This window comes from Myotis lucifugus, unplaced genomic scaffold (assembly GCF_000147115.1).
Source record: "Myotis lucifugus unplaced genomic scaffold, Myoluc2.0 scaffold_169, whole genome shotgun sequence".
Classification (NCBI taxonomy): domain Eukaryota; kingdom Metazoa; phylum Chordata; class Mammalia; order Chiroptera; family Vespertilionidae; genus Myotis; species Myotis lucifugus.
This window is the reverse complement of record NW_005871217.1, coordinates 1211923-1228839: the sequence shown is the minus strand read 5'-3', so window position 1 is coordinate 1228839 and position 16917 is coordinate 1211923. Positions and strand designations below refer to the sequence as shown.

At 40.3% G+C, this 16917-nt stretch overlaps 1 protein-coding gene across 1 annotated transcript in view; it reads left to right on the top strand.

The window, feature by feature from the left end:
• The window catches only part of ITIH6 (inter-alpha-trypsin inhibitor heavy chain family member 6), a 56606-nt gene extending 40260 nt beyond the window's left edge, over positions 1–16346 (top strand). Inside the window, exon 8 of the mRNA XM_023760000.1 lies at positions 16342–16346. Coding sequence (XP_023615768.1) covers positions 16342–16346 — 5 coding nt within the window. The remainder of the gene's footprint in view (positions 1–16341) is intronic.
• The last annotated feature ends 571 nt before the right edge of the window (positions 16347–16917 follow it).

Genomic DNA, 16917 nt, shown 5'->3' with positions numbered 1-16917 from the left:
TTATGTTGATCATTATATCCCACATATGAGTGAGATCATGTGATATTTATCTTTCTCCAACTGGCTTTCAGCAGTCACTGCTATTTTTCCACAACAGTCATTGGCTCATAAATCATTTGAATGGTGTCGGGGGAAAGCCTCAGAAGTTTAAATTCAGGATTGACTCCAAAGAACTGACACGTAGCCTTATTCAAATTCATAAGAGTTTTAATAGGAGAAACTTACATACACAGGCAAAGCAGCTGCACTCCCAGTGGTGGCCGGCCAGGAATTACCCACACCCCTCCCAGGACGGGGTCTCTTTTTTATAGGGGTAATAGTCAAACCATATGGTGGGTAGTCACGTAGACCACCAGAAAGAACAATGCATTCCTAAGTTAACAGATTCAGGCAGTTACCATACTCTATACATTCATTAACGTCCTTCCTAGGGGTATGACGTTTATCTTGAGGCGGTATTCCGGCTGTCTGGGTAGTCAGCCAAGCCTGAGGCTACAGAGCGTCAAACAGTCACAGGAAGGTTAAACAGAGAGTCCAACATTTCCCAGACGCCTTTCCTGATGAAGCCATGTTGCGTTTCTGAGTTCCCCTACAAATGGTAACAGTTACTAAATATCCTACCTCCACAGATACAGACAAATCCACAAATTGTCCAGAAAATGTCTGTGCAGGTTTGGCTGAGGGAAGACCAAAAAGGGTGACGCCATCAACGGGAATGTTTCCACAGCAACAGGATCATGTACTGTGCAAGAGTTAAACAGAATGAGATAGATCTACACATACCGACAAGATTAGAACTCAAGTCTATTGCTGACTGAAGCTGCAGATAGATATGTAAAGTGGGATTCCTGTAACGAGAAGGGACTGAGGATGGAGCATATAGAAAAGGGAAGAATTGCATTGTGGAAGGGATTGAGCAGAGGAAAGCCTATAGAGAACACTAAGAGTGGACAGGACAGAGAGACCCAGGTGAGGGTAGGACTTCTTAGATCAGCCTATTGGGAAAAGAAGGTCTCAATGTGGGTGGGACTCAGCAGGTCACAGGTCTATAGAGGAGACTGTCCCTAATGGAGGTGGAACTGAGTAGAGGCCTGCGGATAAAGTGATGGCCCCCTCTGCCTGACTTGAGGCTTGCTTACAGAGAAGATAAGAGCCCTGTGTTAGGAAACACTAGTGAGAGAAGTATTGTTGAGAAGATCACTAGTATAGACAACGCTGAATATAAAACTACCTGTAGAGACTAGAAGGACTCCCACCTGTATGCTGGGAAGGACCCTGACCTGGACGTACTAGTAGAGGATTCTGGGCTGGCTTCCTAGAATGGAAAGGATCCTCATGTGGGTCAAGGTAACCATAGTTATTCCTATTCTGCCTGTGGGGGAGAAACAGGTCTGGACCAGAGCATGGCTGACCAGACGCTTGAGAGTAATGAGGAAGACTCTGGGTTCTGGGTAAGGGTTTCTGCTCATTTAAGTGGGGGAATGGCAGGTGGTGTGGCCCAGGACGCGCCAAGCAACATCAGGTTGAAGGTTGTCCTCACATGTACTGAGTAGAGTAAGGGTCTTGGTGTTTGACAGGCATGAACGAGTCTCTGAGTGTGACTTGAATAGGCATAGAAATGAGCAGAGCAGAAGCGGGGGGGCTCCTGATATGAGAAAGGACTGTGCTGATGCATGTGAAGAGCACGTCAGAGTCAGATTTGTATTAATGAGAGCCAGCTCAGGGACTGAGTGATGGGAAGGAGGGTCCTGTCCTGGGCAAGGCATTACCAAAAACGCCTACTGTCTGGAATGGAGATTTTTTTCAAAGATCTCTGTAGGCCGATGATATGGTGTAAGTCCCAATAGTAACCAAAGCCAAGAAATTAATCACAATCAGTTTTCACCCACACTGGCTATAAATGTGTGGATTTCTCTCTCCACAGTTTACTAAAGTTGCCTTACAAAGACCTTTATTACTACCTGTAGGGCTGAACCCTTGCAAGCCAATGCTTCTCAAACTCCCAGGTAAAGAACTCTTTGTGACAGGATTTAGTAAATATTACATAATATTTTCCAAGATTACACGCATTTCATGCAAGCTGTGTTTTCATAAATGATTGAATGCTATTTATATGGGTAATCATATTACTATGGTACTAAATCTCTGGTGTGTGAAACAATTCTGTGCCTGTGTCATCCAACCTGGTGGAAAGAGAGGAACCACATCTGGCCCAGCCCTATTCACATGCAGCTCAAAGACATTTAAAACAGCATAGCAATGATCACAATGCAGCAAATTTAACTTTCTGTGTAAATGAGGTTGCTATCAACATAGCCACATGATCAGTTTCCATAGAAATACAGGAAAGTTGCAAAGAACCACCAGCTTGAATTCCCTGAGTTTTCAGATGAAGAGATGCGCCTGGTTCAGCTTTGCTTGTAAGCATTTACTGACATCTCCTGTGTTCTGGGTGGTGTTCAGGATATATGGGGAATACAGATGATGCAGACAGGGTCCCTGCCCTTAAACAGCTCACAATGTTGAGGGGGAGACACATGCACAGACCATCTGAATCATCACCTTGACTGAACCTCTATGGGTGCATGTGTCACTCTACAAAGACCCCACGACATAGGTCAAATCCCTTTATATCAATGCAGACACGGCTGATGGTGGTTTGGTAGCTCATCTAGTAAATGGTAGAGCTTGGAATATACACTCAGGTTTGCAGTCTTCTTCCCACTCATCATGGTAACACTCCACTTGTTTTGTAGATGCTGGGAGGCAGGCGTCATTCCTAATGACACAGCCACTCCTTCCCAACATGGTTCACAGCAGGACAATCCACGCATCCATCAATGCAGGGAATCCCTGTAAAGTGCTAGGTCTGGGCACTGGGTCAGATCTAAGAAGATCTGTGTGAAAACAATGGGACAGGGGTACTGCTTTCTAACCATTTATTAATCTGTAGGACAGGCATCTTAGAAAGTGACAGATTCAGGAAAGATGGAATCTTTAACAGCATGAAGGGTTACCTTACTGTCCCTGCCCTTTAAATGGAACCTATTCCTAAGATAGTGCAGCTTTCCAGAAACTGCTGTTACCCTAGAAAGAGGAAGCGAAAGGCCTACCTCAAATCTCTGTACCTCTCTCAGCTGGGCAATTTCATCTTCTAGGGTCCCTTGTGGGGCAGAAAATACTAAAAGATGTCTAGTAATCTTTCCCTAGACGTTGTCTCCTGGTAACAGTCTGGACAGTATTTCACAGATTTTAAGAATACAGGGGCAGCCCGACCAGCATGGCTCAGTGATTGAGCATCAACCTATGAACCAGGTCACGGTTCGATTCCTGGTCAGGGCACATGCCCAGGTTGTAGGCTCGATCCCCAGTGGGGAGTGTACAGGAGGCAGTCAATTGATGATTCTCTCTCATCATCTCTCTCTCCCTCTCCTTTACTCTCTGAAATCAATAAAAATATTTTTTTAACAAAAAAAGAATATAGGGGCAAATAGAGCCACAAGAAAAGAAGGTGGAGTCTGTGAAATAAAATATACAATATCATTATGAGAGAACTTGGTTTAATGAAAATAGCATGCGACTGAGGAATCAGACATACCTAGGACCTTGTGACCTTGAGCAAGTAATTTAACCTCTCTGACTCTCAGTTTGCTCATTTGTAAAATGGAGCTAAGGAGTTTAAATTTGTAAGTGGGACCAAATATTAATCAAAGGCTGCATAAATGTTGATTGCCAACATTTGCTAGACTTATGCATAGTATAATAAGATTTGTTGACTGACTTTAAAAGCTTAAGGGAGAACTAGGACTTGACACTTTAATAAAATTGAAGTATTAATCTTGAAAAAGTAATCTTTGAATAAGCTTTTCTAAGCCCCCAATCCACCCTGAAGGCACCAAAATAATTAGTGAACATTCATTTCTCACCCAATCCAAACAAACCCTTTCAGTCTTCATATTACTTGATATTTCAGCATCATTTAACACTATTAGCCACTCCCTCTTACTTACAACCTTCTATTCCTTTGTTTGCAGAACAAACATCTTCAGGTTTTTCTCTGACCCTGCTATGTTTTTCTTCATACCTTTGTGGGGTAATCTTCCTTAACTTGACCATTAAATGTGGTTCCTCAAGACTCAGTTCTAGTCTTCCTCTTACCCTCTCTCTTTTCTTAGGAATTTTATTACTACTGATGGCTTCAATCACCACCTATTTCTATGTTTGTCACTGTGTCAAGAGTCCTTAAGACGATCTCCAAATTCAGTAACATTAGGAGGACTCATAAGACTCAGCATATAGTCATACTTTGGGCTAAAATTTGTTACAGTAAATGGATACAAACAAAAGAAGCAAATAGAAAGGCGGACGGGACAAAGTCTGGAGGAAACCAGGCACAATCTTCCAAGATTCTTCTTCTACTGGTGTCACACAGGACATGCTTAATTCCTCTAGCAACCGGTGTGACAAGCCATGTGAAATCTTGTCTACCAGAGTGGTTCATCATAGACTCAGCACCCAGGATTTTTTACTGGGACTAGTCATGTAGATACCCTCTCCATAGGTCCCCTCTGCCTAGCACAGTGATGGCGAACTTTTTGAGCTCGGCGTGTCAGCATTTTGAAAAACCCTAACTTAACTCTGGTGCCGTGTCACATATAGAAATTTTTTGATATTTGCAACCATAGTAAAACAAAGATTTATATTTTTGATATTTATTTTATATATTTAAATGCCATTTAACAAAGAAAAATCAACCAAGAAAATGAGTTCGCATGTCACCTCTGACACGCGTGTCATAGGTTCGCCATCACTGGCCTAGCATGTACCAAAATTCCAGACTCCCAGAATGAAAGCAAGTGTTCAGAATAAATTACATTGTTTATTATGGACATTTTAGGCACAGTGAGCCACTCGTGTCAGTTCTGGGAATGGTAAAAACCCTCCTGAGATCCAAGTTACAGCCAACAGCCAACCTTGCAATCAGGCTCTTCAAAGGATAGCTGCCAAGCCTGCTATGTTAAATCTTTTCTGCACACTTATAAGCTGTATCTCCAGCCCTGATGCCTCCTCTGAACTCCAGACCTATATTTATAACTCTACTAAGCTTCCAGTTATTGAACATTTACTCTGCCCCTGACACTACTCTAAGCACTTTAAATATACTAAGATACTTAATCTTCATAACAACCATATGAAGTAGCATAATTATCTGCATTTTATAAGTAAGGAAACCAAGGCACAGAGAGGGTTAAGAACTGACTTCTAGATTATGGAGTTAGTAATTCAATCCCAGTCACTATGACTTCAGAACCCATTTCTTAATAACTACTCAGTATTGCCTCAACATACCCCAACGAAACTCAACTTCATTTCTCTTCCAAGTTCCCCTATCTCTATGACAGTCATCATCATCTATCCCACCAGGTAGGACACATACTTGGTAACTTTCCCTCTCTCACATCACCATTCCCTATAACCAACTTATCACTAATTTAAGTCTATCTTTCTTTTACACATTTCCTGAATCTATCCAGGTTTCTCAATCTTTGCCTTCACTAGGCTAATCTGAGCTCCCGTCAGGTGGATCACTGCAATAGCCTCTGCATTGATCGCTAATCCCATGGAGCATACGGATGTAAGCAACCACTTAGTGATTGTGGAGTAACAAGATGGACGAAGCCCAGGCTGTGGACAGAATTCACAAAGCCAATCTGACATATCAGCTTGGAACTTGTACATAAAGAGAAGTCCATTTCTGTCTTTTTTAAATCACTGTTATTTTGAGTCTTTATAAAATGCAGCCATATCATAACTGATCTAAAGTGTTTCTTCCTTATGGAACATGTGCTAAGGACAGACCAGAATACTGTGCATTGGGAGTCATTAGAACTATTATTTTACTTGAAAATACTGGTAACAGATATATTATGGAGAATACAAAACTCAAATGAATTTTTATGTTTTTATTGACTTTAGAAAGAGAGGAAAGGAGAAAGAGAGAGAGAGAAAAAAGTGATCAGCTGCCTCCAGCATGCCCCCTACTGGGGATCAAGTCTGCAACCCAGGCATGTGCCCTGACGGGGAATCGAACCAGTGACCTCTCGGTGCATGGGGCGACACTCAACCAACTGAGTCACACCGGCCAGGGCAAAACTCAAATGATTTTTTAAGATAAAGCATAGGATGTCTAAGAAATCTAATTTCCCACTTGCAGCAGGCTTATTCTAGCCCTGTCCCCCTGATTCTCTTAAATATCAATTTACTCTCCTCACCCACTATGTTAATAAAATTTGAGCACCCCTTTCCTTTCTGGGGTACATACCTGAAGGCCACAAAGTCTTCTCCTACTCACTGATTTGGAGAATAGCAAGCCACTCAGATAAGTATGGTAACAAAGGGTTTTCATGGGTAATACTGCTCAGGAAGGAAAATATCATATTAAAGTCAGGAGAAATTGTTAGAAACATGTATGCAATGAATACTTGTAAGATATTCTATGTAGTCAAGGATTTTGAGAATATTTTGTACATTATGTGTTGCTGGTAGAAGGATTTGATTAATATTATTTTGATCAGGAGGATTAGATTAATATTATTTTGTCAACAAAAACATGTATCAATATAATAATATGTTTGGAAATATAGGAATAATAAAAAATAAGAACCAGTCTATTATGCAAGGAGCTTGGAAGTCTTCACTCAATCCTAACAAGTAAAAAGCAAAACATTTTGTCAAATCAGTACCTCTTCTTAGCTCCATGAGAAAGGTTAGGTTACAGAGTAAACCACTGCCCCCCAGACTGGAGACAGACAAGCAAATACAATCACAACTTACTAAAGCAGAAACCCATGAGCAGAAAACTGGGTAGTTCAGGATAGGAAAACCTGAACTATAATTTATAAATTGTTGGAGGCTCAGTATGGCTCAGTCTGAGAGATAAAACTTCAGGGGGAGGCAGTCAGAGGGACCTCACACATTTGTGAGTTTTACTTTCAAAAGCTCAACCAAGCTCTTACAGTGAGTATCAAAGTCCCCTCATACTTCCAGCAAGGGGGAGGGAAAAGGAACCATGTTGAAATATGCCAGAGAATGTGGATGTTTTCAACAAGGCCTGCCCTCAAGAGAATCTCTTTTACCTGAGCCTAAACTATTGGGGTTTTATTAGAGCCTAACCAACTAGGACAAAAGAAAAACCCAACTTCATCTGCCTCCAGACATCCTGTCCCACCTAAGGGGAGAGAAAAAAACTGAGAAACACTTGTTAAGTTCACAGTCCAGAAGTACAGGCTCACTAAAAAACTTAGACCTAATCATAGACCTACTAGAGGCCCAGTGCATGAAATTCGTGCATGGGTAGGGTCCCTAAGCCTGGCCAGCGATCAGGACCGATCAGATTCCTCGCCTCCCTGCCTCCCCACCTCCCAGCCTCCTCCTTCCCTTGCTCCCTCAGCACCCCACCACCACGGCTGGTGGCCCACCATGTTCCGTGCCGCCCCCTGGTGGTCAGTGCATGTCATAGCAAGCAATCGAACTCCCGGTCTCCTGGTCGAACTCCCAAATGGACACTTTGCATAGTAGCCTTTTATACTAGTATATATAGATAGAAAGTTTCCCCTCCCCACACCTTACTACCACATTACTAAAGGCCTATTTACAGCAGTTCATTTCACCCATTACATGATGTCTGGCTATTTTTTTAAAACCTATAAGGCAGTGGTTCTCAACCTTCCTAATGCCGTGACCCTTTAATACAGTTCCTCATGTTGTGGTGACCCCCAACCATAAAATTATTTTCGTTGCTACTTCATAACTGTAATTTTGCTACTGTTATGAATCGTAATGTAAATATCTGATATGCAGGATGTATTTTCATTGTTACAAATTGAACATAACTAAAGCATAGTGATTAATCACAAAAACAATATGTAATTATATATGTGTTTTCCTGTGGTCTTAGGCGACCCCTGTGAAAGGGTCATTCGACCCCCAAAGGGGTCGTGACCCACAGGTTGAGAACTGCTGCTATAAGGCATACTAAAAGTTAAAAAAAACAGTTTGAAGAAATAAAGCAAGCATCAGAACCAGACTCAGATATGGCAGCGGTGTTGGAATTATCAGACCAGGAATTTAAAACAACTATAATTAAGACTTCCAGTCAAGATGGCAGAGTACATAAATGCTGTGCTTGCCTCCTACTAGGACCACATCAAAATTACAACTAAATTATAGAACAACCTCATTAAGAACCACCTGAAGACTAGCTGAACAGAAGTCATGTATCTGAGGATATAAAGAAGCCATGTCAACACTGGTAGGAGGGGCAGAGACACAGTGTGGTGATTAAGAATCAGGAAGGATCCCTGACCGATTTGGCTCAGTGGATAGAGCGTCAGCCCCATGGACTGAAGGGTCTTGGGTTCAATTCTGGTCAAGGGTATGTACCTTGGTTGCAGGCACATCCCCAGTAAGGGGCATGCAGGAGGCAGCTGATCAATGTTTCTCTGTCAATGATGTTTCTAACTTTCTATACCTCTCCCTTCCTCTCTGCAAAAATCAATTTTTAAGAATCAGGAAGGAGCCTGGCCGGTGTTGCTCAGTGGTTGAGCATCAACCTATGAACCAGGAGGTCATGGTTCAATTCCTGGTCAGGGCACATGTCTGGGTTGCAGGTTCAATCCCCAGTAGGGGGCATGCAGGAGGGAGCCGATCAATGATTCTCTCTCATCACTGATGTTTCTATCTCTTCTCTCCCTTCCTCTCTGAAATCAATAAAAATACATTTTTAAAAGAGAGACAAAGGGAGGGGGAAAATAGAGAGACAAAGGAGGACATTGCATGATGATAAAGGAGTCAATGAAAGAAGAGGATATAATAATAGCAAACATCTATACACCCAAATGGAAACACTTAAATATATAAAACAAAAATTAGCAGCCATAAAGGGAGAAATTGACGATCTACAATAATAGTAGGGGACTTGAACCTACTTAAATCAATGGACAAACCATCTGGACAGAAAATCAAGGAAACAATGCCCTTTACCCTCACATTAGCCCAAATTGACTGAACAGATATTTATAGAACACGTCTTCCAAAAACTGCGGAATACACATTCTTTTCCAATCTCAATAAAACAAAAAACAAAAACCTGAAATCACGTCATGCATCTTTTACAACCAAAGGCTATGAAATGAGAAATCAATTACAAGAAGAAAACTGGGAAAAAACAAATGCACTTGAAGACTAAACAACATGCCACTAAAGAACCAAAGGATCAAAGAGTAAATCAAACAGGAAATCCCAAAATACCTTGAGACAAATGAAAATGAAAACACAACTCCCCAAAATTTATGGGATGCAGAGAAAGCATTTCTGAGAGGAAGTTCGTAGCTACACAAGCCTACCTCAACAAACAAGAAAATCCAAAATAAACAACCTAACATTACGCCTAAACGAACTAGAAAAAAAAGCCAAAGTAAGTAGAAGGAAGGAAATAGTAAAGATCAGAGCAGAAATAAACAAAATAGAAATTAAAACAAAAGAAAAAAATCAATGAAACAAAGCTGGTTCTTTAAAAAAATAAGAAGAAACTTTGACAAACTTTTGGCCAGAATCATCAAGAACAAAAGAGAAAGTGTCCAAAATATATAAAATCAGAAATGAAAGAGAAGTTACAACTTATACCACAGAAATATAAAGGATTATAAGAATACTATGAATGCCCTGGCAGGTGGTTGAGCAGTGGTTAGAGCATCAGCCAGCACACTGAAGGGATGGGTGTAGGAGGCAATCAATCAATGTGTCTCTCTCACATTGATGTTTCTATTCCTCTCTCTCTTTCTCTCTTTCTCTCTCTCTCTCTCAAAATCAATAAATATATCCTCAAGTGAGGGTATTTTAAAAAAAGAATTGTATATATATATAAACTTAGACTCTGACCTCATACCTATACAAAAATGAACTCAAATGGATCATAGACCTAAATGTAAGAGATAAAACTATAAAATTTTAGAAGAAAACATAGGGGAAAACCTTTATGGACTTGAGTTAAGCAAAGTGCCCTTAAATATGACAACAAAAGCATGAGTCAAACAAATTGTTAAATTGGATTTCTTTAAAATTTAAAATGATTGCACTTCAGAAGATACAATTAAGGAAATAAAAAGACAAGCCATTGACTATGAGAAAATACTCACAAATCGTATTTCATATAAAGGCTTTATATCTGCAATGTATAAATCATGTGTACAATTCAACAATATGAAGACAAACAACCCCACTATATAAATAAACTATATGCATAGACATTATACCAACGACAAGAATGGCTAATAAGCACATGTAAAAATTCTCAACATCATTAGTCATAAGGGTGATGCAAATTAAACCACAATGAGATACTACTGCACAGCTGCTAGAATTGCTATAATAAAAAATAGAGCCTGGCTGCAGTCGCTCAGTGGTTGAGCATCGACCTATTATGGTTCAATTCCCGGTCAGGACACACGCTCCGGTTGCAGGCTCGATTCCCAGTAGGGGGCGAGCAGGAGGCAGCCGATCTATGATTCTCACTCATCATTGATGTTTCTGTCTCTCTCTTTCCCTTCCTCTCTGAAATCAATAAAAATATATATTTTTAAAAACAGACAATAACAAAAGTTTAATAGAAATTGAAGAAATTTTCATTCATTGCTGGTGGAAACATAAAATAATGCAGCCTCTGGAAAATGGCTTGGCCATTTCCTAACAAGTTAAAGAAAACAATTTTATCATATTGTGCAGCAAGTCCACTCTTAGTAGCAAAGCATGGAAAATGGAAACATGTTCACTCAAATTTTTGGCATAAATGTTTATAGTAACATCACAATAGACACACTATGGAAAAAATTCAAGTATACATCATCCAGTGGCCAAATAAACAAAATGTCATAGGGCCCTAAAATGGAGCATTGTTCCATATTAAAAGGAAAGGACTACTGAAATATGCAACGTTATGGAGGAACCTCAAAAACATTATGCTGAGAGAGCCCAAAGGCAAAAGACTCCATGTCATATGATTTTCTTTATATGAAACGTTTAGAAAAGGCAAATATATTAGAGACAGAAACTAGGTTAATGGTTGCTTGGAGTTCAGGATGGGAATTGGGATTAAGGGTCCATGAGGGAGAATAATATAACTGTTCTAAAAATAGATTGAGGTGATGAAACCACAATTCTGTAAATTTACTAAAAATCATGGTATTAGACATTTTTTATTTGATATACAATATCACATTCATTTGAGGTATACAATAGTGATTTAACATTTTATATTCCTTATATATGAGTTATGATCACCATACTAAGTCTAGTAATCATCTGTCACCTTGAAAAGTTATCACAAGATGGACTATATTTCCCTTCACTTTTTTCACCCATTCCTCCCACCTCCCTCTCCTCTGGCAACCATCAGTTTCTATGAGTCTGTCTTTTTGTTTCTTTTGTTTTTAGATTCCACATATAAATGAAATCATATGGTATTTGTCTTTCTCTATCTGGCTTATTTCACTTAGCATAATAGCCTCTAGATCCATCCATGCTATTGCAAATGGCAACATTTTGTTCTTTTTATTGCAGAGTAATATTCCATTGTATTCTATCAATGAATACCTAAGTTGCTTCCATATCTTGGCTATTGTAAACAATGCTGCAATGAACATGGGAGTGCATATATCTTTTGAATTAGTGTTTTTGTTTTCTTTGGATAAACACCTAGAAGTGGAATTGCTGGGTCAAATGGTAGTTCTATTTGAGTTTTTTGAAGGAATCTACATACTGTTTTTCATAGTGGCTATAGCAATCTGCATTCCCACCAATAGTACAAGAGTTCTCTTTTCCCCACATCCTCACCAACACTTGTTAGTTCTTGACTTTTTGATAATAGCTATTCTGACTGGTACAAGGTGGCATCTCATTGTGGTTTTGACTTGCATTTCACTGATAATTAGTGCTGTTAAGCATCTTTTCATATGTCTATTTGCCATCTGTATATCTTCTTTAGAGAAATGGCTCTTCATGTCCTCTGCCCATTTGACCAGATTGTTTATTTTCTGGTTATTGGAATACATGAGTCCCTTATATATTTTGGTTACCAACCCCTTATCAGATATATCATTGGCAAATATATTCTCCCATTCAGTAGGTTGTGGGGTTATTTTCATTTTGTTGATGGTTTCCTTCACTGTGCAGAAGAATTTTAGTTTGATGTAGTCCCATTTGGTTTTGTTTGTGTTGCCCTTGCTTGAGGGGACATATCCAGAAAGATAATACTAAGATTGATATCAAAGAGTTTACTTCCTTTATTTTCTTATAGGAGTTTCATGGTTTCAGGTCATAAGTCTTTAAATCCATTGAGTTTATTATTGTAAATGGTGTAAGACAGTGATCCAGTTTCAATTTTTGCATGTATTTCTGGGCTCTCCGTTCTGTTCCATTGATCTATGTGTCTGTTTTTCCTTCCAGTACCATACTGATTTGATTATTATAGCTTTGTTATGTAGCTTTAAATCCAGGAGCATGATAGTTCCAACTTTCTTCTTTCTCAAGATTGCTTTGGCTAGTCATGGACATTTGTAGTTCCATATAAATTTTAACATTGTATTTTCTAGTTCTGAGAAGAAAGCCATTGGTATTTTTTAGGGATTTTATTGACTGTAGATTGCTTTGGGTAGTATGAATATTTAAATGATATTTATCTTTCCTATCCAGGAGCACAATATATCCATCCATTTATTTATGTCCTCTTCAAATTCTTTTTTTAAATATATTTTATTGATTTTTTACAGAGAGGAAGGGAGAGGGATAGAGAGTTAGAAACATCGATGAGAGAGAAACATCGATCAGCTGCCTCCTGCACACTCCCTACTGGGTATGTGCCCGCAACCAAGGTATATGCCCTTGACCGGAATCGAACCTGGGACCCTTCAGTCCACAGGCTGACGCTCTATCCACTGAGCCAAACCGGTTAAGGCTCAAATTCTTTCTTTAGTGACCTATCATTTTCAGAGTAAAGGCCTTTCACCTCCTTTGGTAAGTGTATTCCTAGGTACTTTATTCTTTTTGATGTGATTATAAATGTAGTCTGAATTTCTCCTTGTTATAAGTGAATAAAAATGTGACAGATTTCTGTATATTAATTTTGTATCCTGCTACTTTGCTGAATTCATTTATTCTTATAATTTTTTGTGCAGTTTTTAGGGTTTTCTATATATAGTATATGTCATCTACATAGAGTGGCAGTTTTATAGCTTCCTTTCCAATTTGAATGCCTCTTATTGCTTTTTCTTGTCGGAATGTATTGAATAAGAGTGATGGGAGTGGGCAACTTTTTCTTGTTCCTGACTTTAGAGGAAAAGCTTTCAGGTTTTCACCACTGAATACAATGTTAAGTGTGGGTTTCACATATTATGTTGAAGTAAGTTTCCTCTGTACCCACTTTGTTGAGAGTTTTCATTACAAATGAATGTTGAATTTTGCCAAATGTTTTTTCTGCATCTATTTAGATAATCATATGAAAATTTTCCCTGGTTTTGTTGATGTGGTGTATCACATTTATTGATTTGTGGATACTAAAACATCCTTGCATCTCTGGGATAAATCCTACCTGATCATGGCATATAATCTTTTTAGTGTATTGTTGAATTCGGTTTGCTCATATTTTGTTGGGAATTTTTGCATCTATGTTCATCAATCATATTGGGTTGTAATTTTCTCTTTTTTTGTAGTGTCTATATCTGATTTTGGTATCAGGATAATGCTGGCCTTATAGAATGAGTTTGGAAGCATTCCTGCCATTTTAATATTTTGGAATATTTTGAGAAGGATAGGTATTAATTCTTTAAATGATCGAATTCAACTCTGAAGCCATCTGATTCTGCACTTTTGTTTGTTGGGAGTTTTTGTTTTATTACTGCTTCAATTTTGTTGCTAGTAATCCATCTGTTTAGGTTCTCTGTTTCTGCCTGATCCCATCTTGGAAGGTTGCATTGATCAGCTGCCTTCTGTACTCCTCACACTGGGGATAGAGCCTGCAACCTGGGCATGTGCCCCCTGACTGGAATTGAACCCGGAACTCTTCAGTCCACAGGCTGATGCTCTATCCACTGAGCAACACTGGCCAATATGTTTAGAGCAGAGTCAGAGGAGCTGACTGAGGGTCAAATACATCATGTCTGTATTGATTATTTTTCTTTTATTTTTTTATAACAAGTTTATGGTGATTTTAAAAAAATAACATATTAATGTCTTAAAAAGACCGTGAGAGAATCGATAGACTAGCTCCATCATCTACTGGTTATGTTACCTTAGTCAACTTAATCTCACTAAGCTTCAGTTTCTTCATTTATAAAATGAGGGAAAGTATACTCACCTCAGAGAGCCAAAGTGCAAACCTATGTAAAGGGCTGTTTGGATTAGGGCTCTTTGGGGTGCAAGGAACAGAAACGTAGTCGAGCTAAATCAAAAGTCAGAAATGCAAGGGCAGGAAGTCAAGCATGTAAGAGCTCATTAAGCCTGGAGCTGCAAGAAAATTCTGGATGAGGCATGGACTTCTGATCTAGAGCTTTACCATTAACATGTCTCATCTACACTACATGTCTGCTTCTCTCTGCACATTTCCCCCATGCTCCTCACTCAACTCAGAATGTCAGCTTGCACTTCACCTGGTCCATAATGGCCACTTCTCATCAGTACCCTGGTCTACTGGACCTGTTGGCGCAACTCTCCACAACTAACTGGCAACTTCCCTCTGGAGCTCTTATTTCACAATCCCAAAACAGCAATCTGATTGGCCCACCTCATCCTTTCAAGTGGGTCATAAAACTCACCGGTTGTGGGGCTGGCCTTGGATCAGGTGCAATTGGCTGTACCCATAGTTAGGCCTAGCTTGACCATTCAGCAGAAGCTGTAAGAACAGATTATCCCAGAGCGGGTGTAAGGATGGCAGGCAAGAAGTGACATTTCTGGTGCGTGCATGTGGCAGAGGGATTGGCACATAGTAGGTGTTCAACAAATGGTCATAATTATTAACAGTAACATTATTCCACCTCTTACAGGCAGTCTTCTCAGAGCTCTCAAGCTTCCCAAACTTTCCCCTCAGAACAGAACATAGACTGCAGGAATCATCATCCAATTAAGAAATCAATGAAATTCCTTCATTCAAGACAGACTTCTAAGGCCTCATAATTATGAAGTATTATGCTGGGCACTGGCAAGAGAGATACACAAATGAATCAGGCCCTTATCCTGGCCTCAAGGATCTTCCAGGACAGTGCAAGAGAAAAGCGAACCTAAGGCATGAGATATTCAAAGATAGGGAGATCTGGGAGTTCAGAGAAGGGCAGGCTATTGTTTATCCATATGTATGCCTGTCTCCTGGATACCTCCCCTTAGATGTCCCAAAGGCACCTCCAACTAAACATATTTAAAACTGATCTCATCTGTCCCCTCCCAAACATGTTCCTCTTCTCTGATTCCTTGTCTCAGTGAGGCAAGTTCATCCACTCCAGTTGCCCAAGCTTGAAACCTGAGCTGCACCCGCTTACAATGTCAGCTGTTGCAGTTGCTAAAGTTGTCCCTGAACCTTTGGTGCGTGTTTGTCTTGCCCCAAAGGTCAGAACTAATAATAAACTTGAGCATTGCTGCAGGATGGAGACAGACAAGACCCGGAGTTCGCTAGGGTTGATTTCGGATTTGGCCTCTGGTGTCAATGGGTACCTTTCAGGAAAGCGGGTGGACAAGAGCCTAAAATATGTTCGTGCCATTCTCCCAGTAATTCTGCTCCTAAATCAATAGCCACCTGCCCTCACTCAGAAACAAGAAAATCTCTAAGCACAAAAGTATTCTTTGCAGGACTATTTTCTGATGGTCAAACACAAGGAAGTCGTCTTAATATCCAAAAAGAGGGAAGGGTTAAGTGAATCGTGGCACAGCTGTCTGATGGAACATTCTACAACCATTACTGAGGGATGACGGCTGTGGAGATTCTATAGCAACAGGGAAAAATTATTATGCTGTAACTAAGGATACAGGGTTATGTGTACATTCCAATTGCAACAACGTAAAAACTGTGTGGGCTCAGGATCTGCTGGTGGACATTTATGTCTTATCTATGAAAAAAAAAAAAACCTAAACTTTCTTTATGTAAACTATGACCATCTCTGAGCTTTTTTTTTTTTCTTGCTTTTTTTCATATTTTCCATCAATCAGTCAACCGTCTTAATGATGTGTCTTTTTTGTACCAGGCCCTACGTTAGGTGCTGGGGATTCAAAGGTGAATCACCCACGGTCCTTTTTCGCTTGTAGGCTAGGGCAAAAGAGGAAAGAGGTACAAAAATAAACGGTTTCAAAATTTACAGGCCAGACTGTGGGTCCACTTGAGGACGTGCAGGCACGGTCACCCCCTGGCGGCCACCTGACTACCTGCCCTGGGGTGGCGCTAACTACTTTCTAGGCAGCGACCTCCATTCTAGGGGGCCCAAGCCCAGGCTAAGTTCCCAGCTCGTCCTAAACTCCTCCCTCTCCCCTCTTCTGGGACTCTCCATCTCTTAGTAGGCGCTTCAGTCCGGAATGGGCCCAGATCTATCCCATATTCTACACTCACCCAAGCTCCTCCCTCCCCCAAAGCCTCGTTCCCGCTCCGATCTGCAAGATTATGTCATTCTCACTGGTTCGCATGCGCCCCCACCACTGGCCAATTGGAGCGCCTCTGCAACAAGTAGGGCGGGGCTTCGGGCTCCGGAGTTGTCTCTCTTCCCTTTTCCAATGTTGTAAAAAGTGGCAACACACTACTCGTAAGAGACAAATGGAGGCAAACTCGTGGTTCTGAGATGGCAAAACCCCAGAAAAGTTTCGAACCCCAAAGCTCCGCTTTTGTCCCAC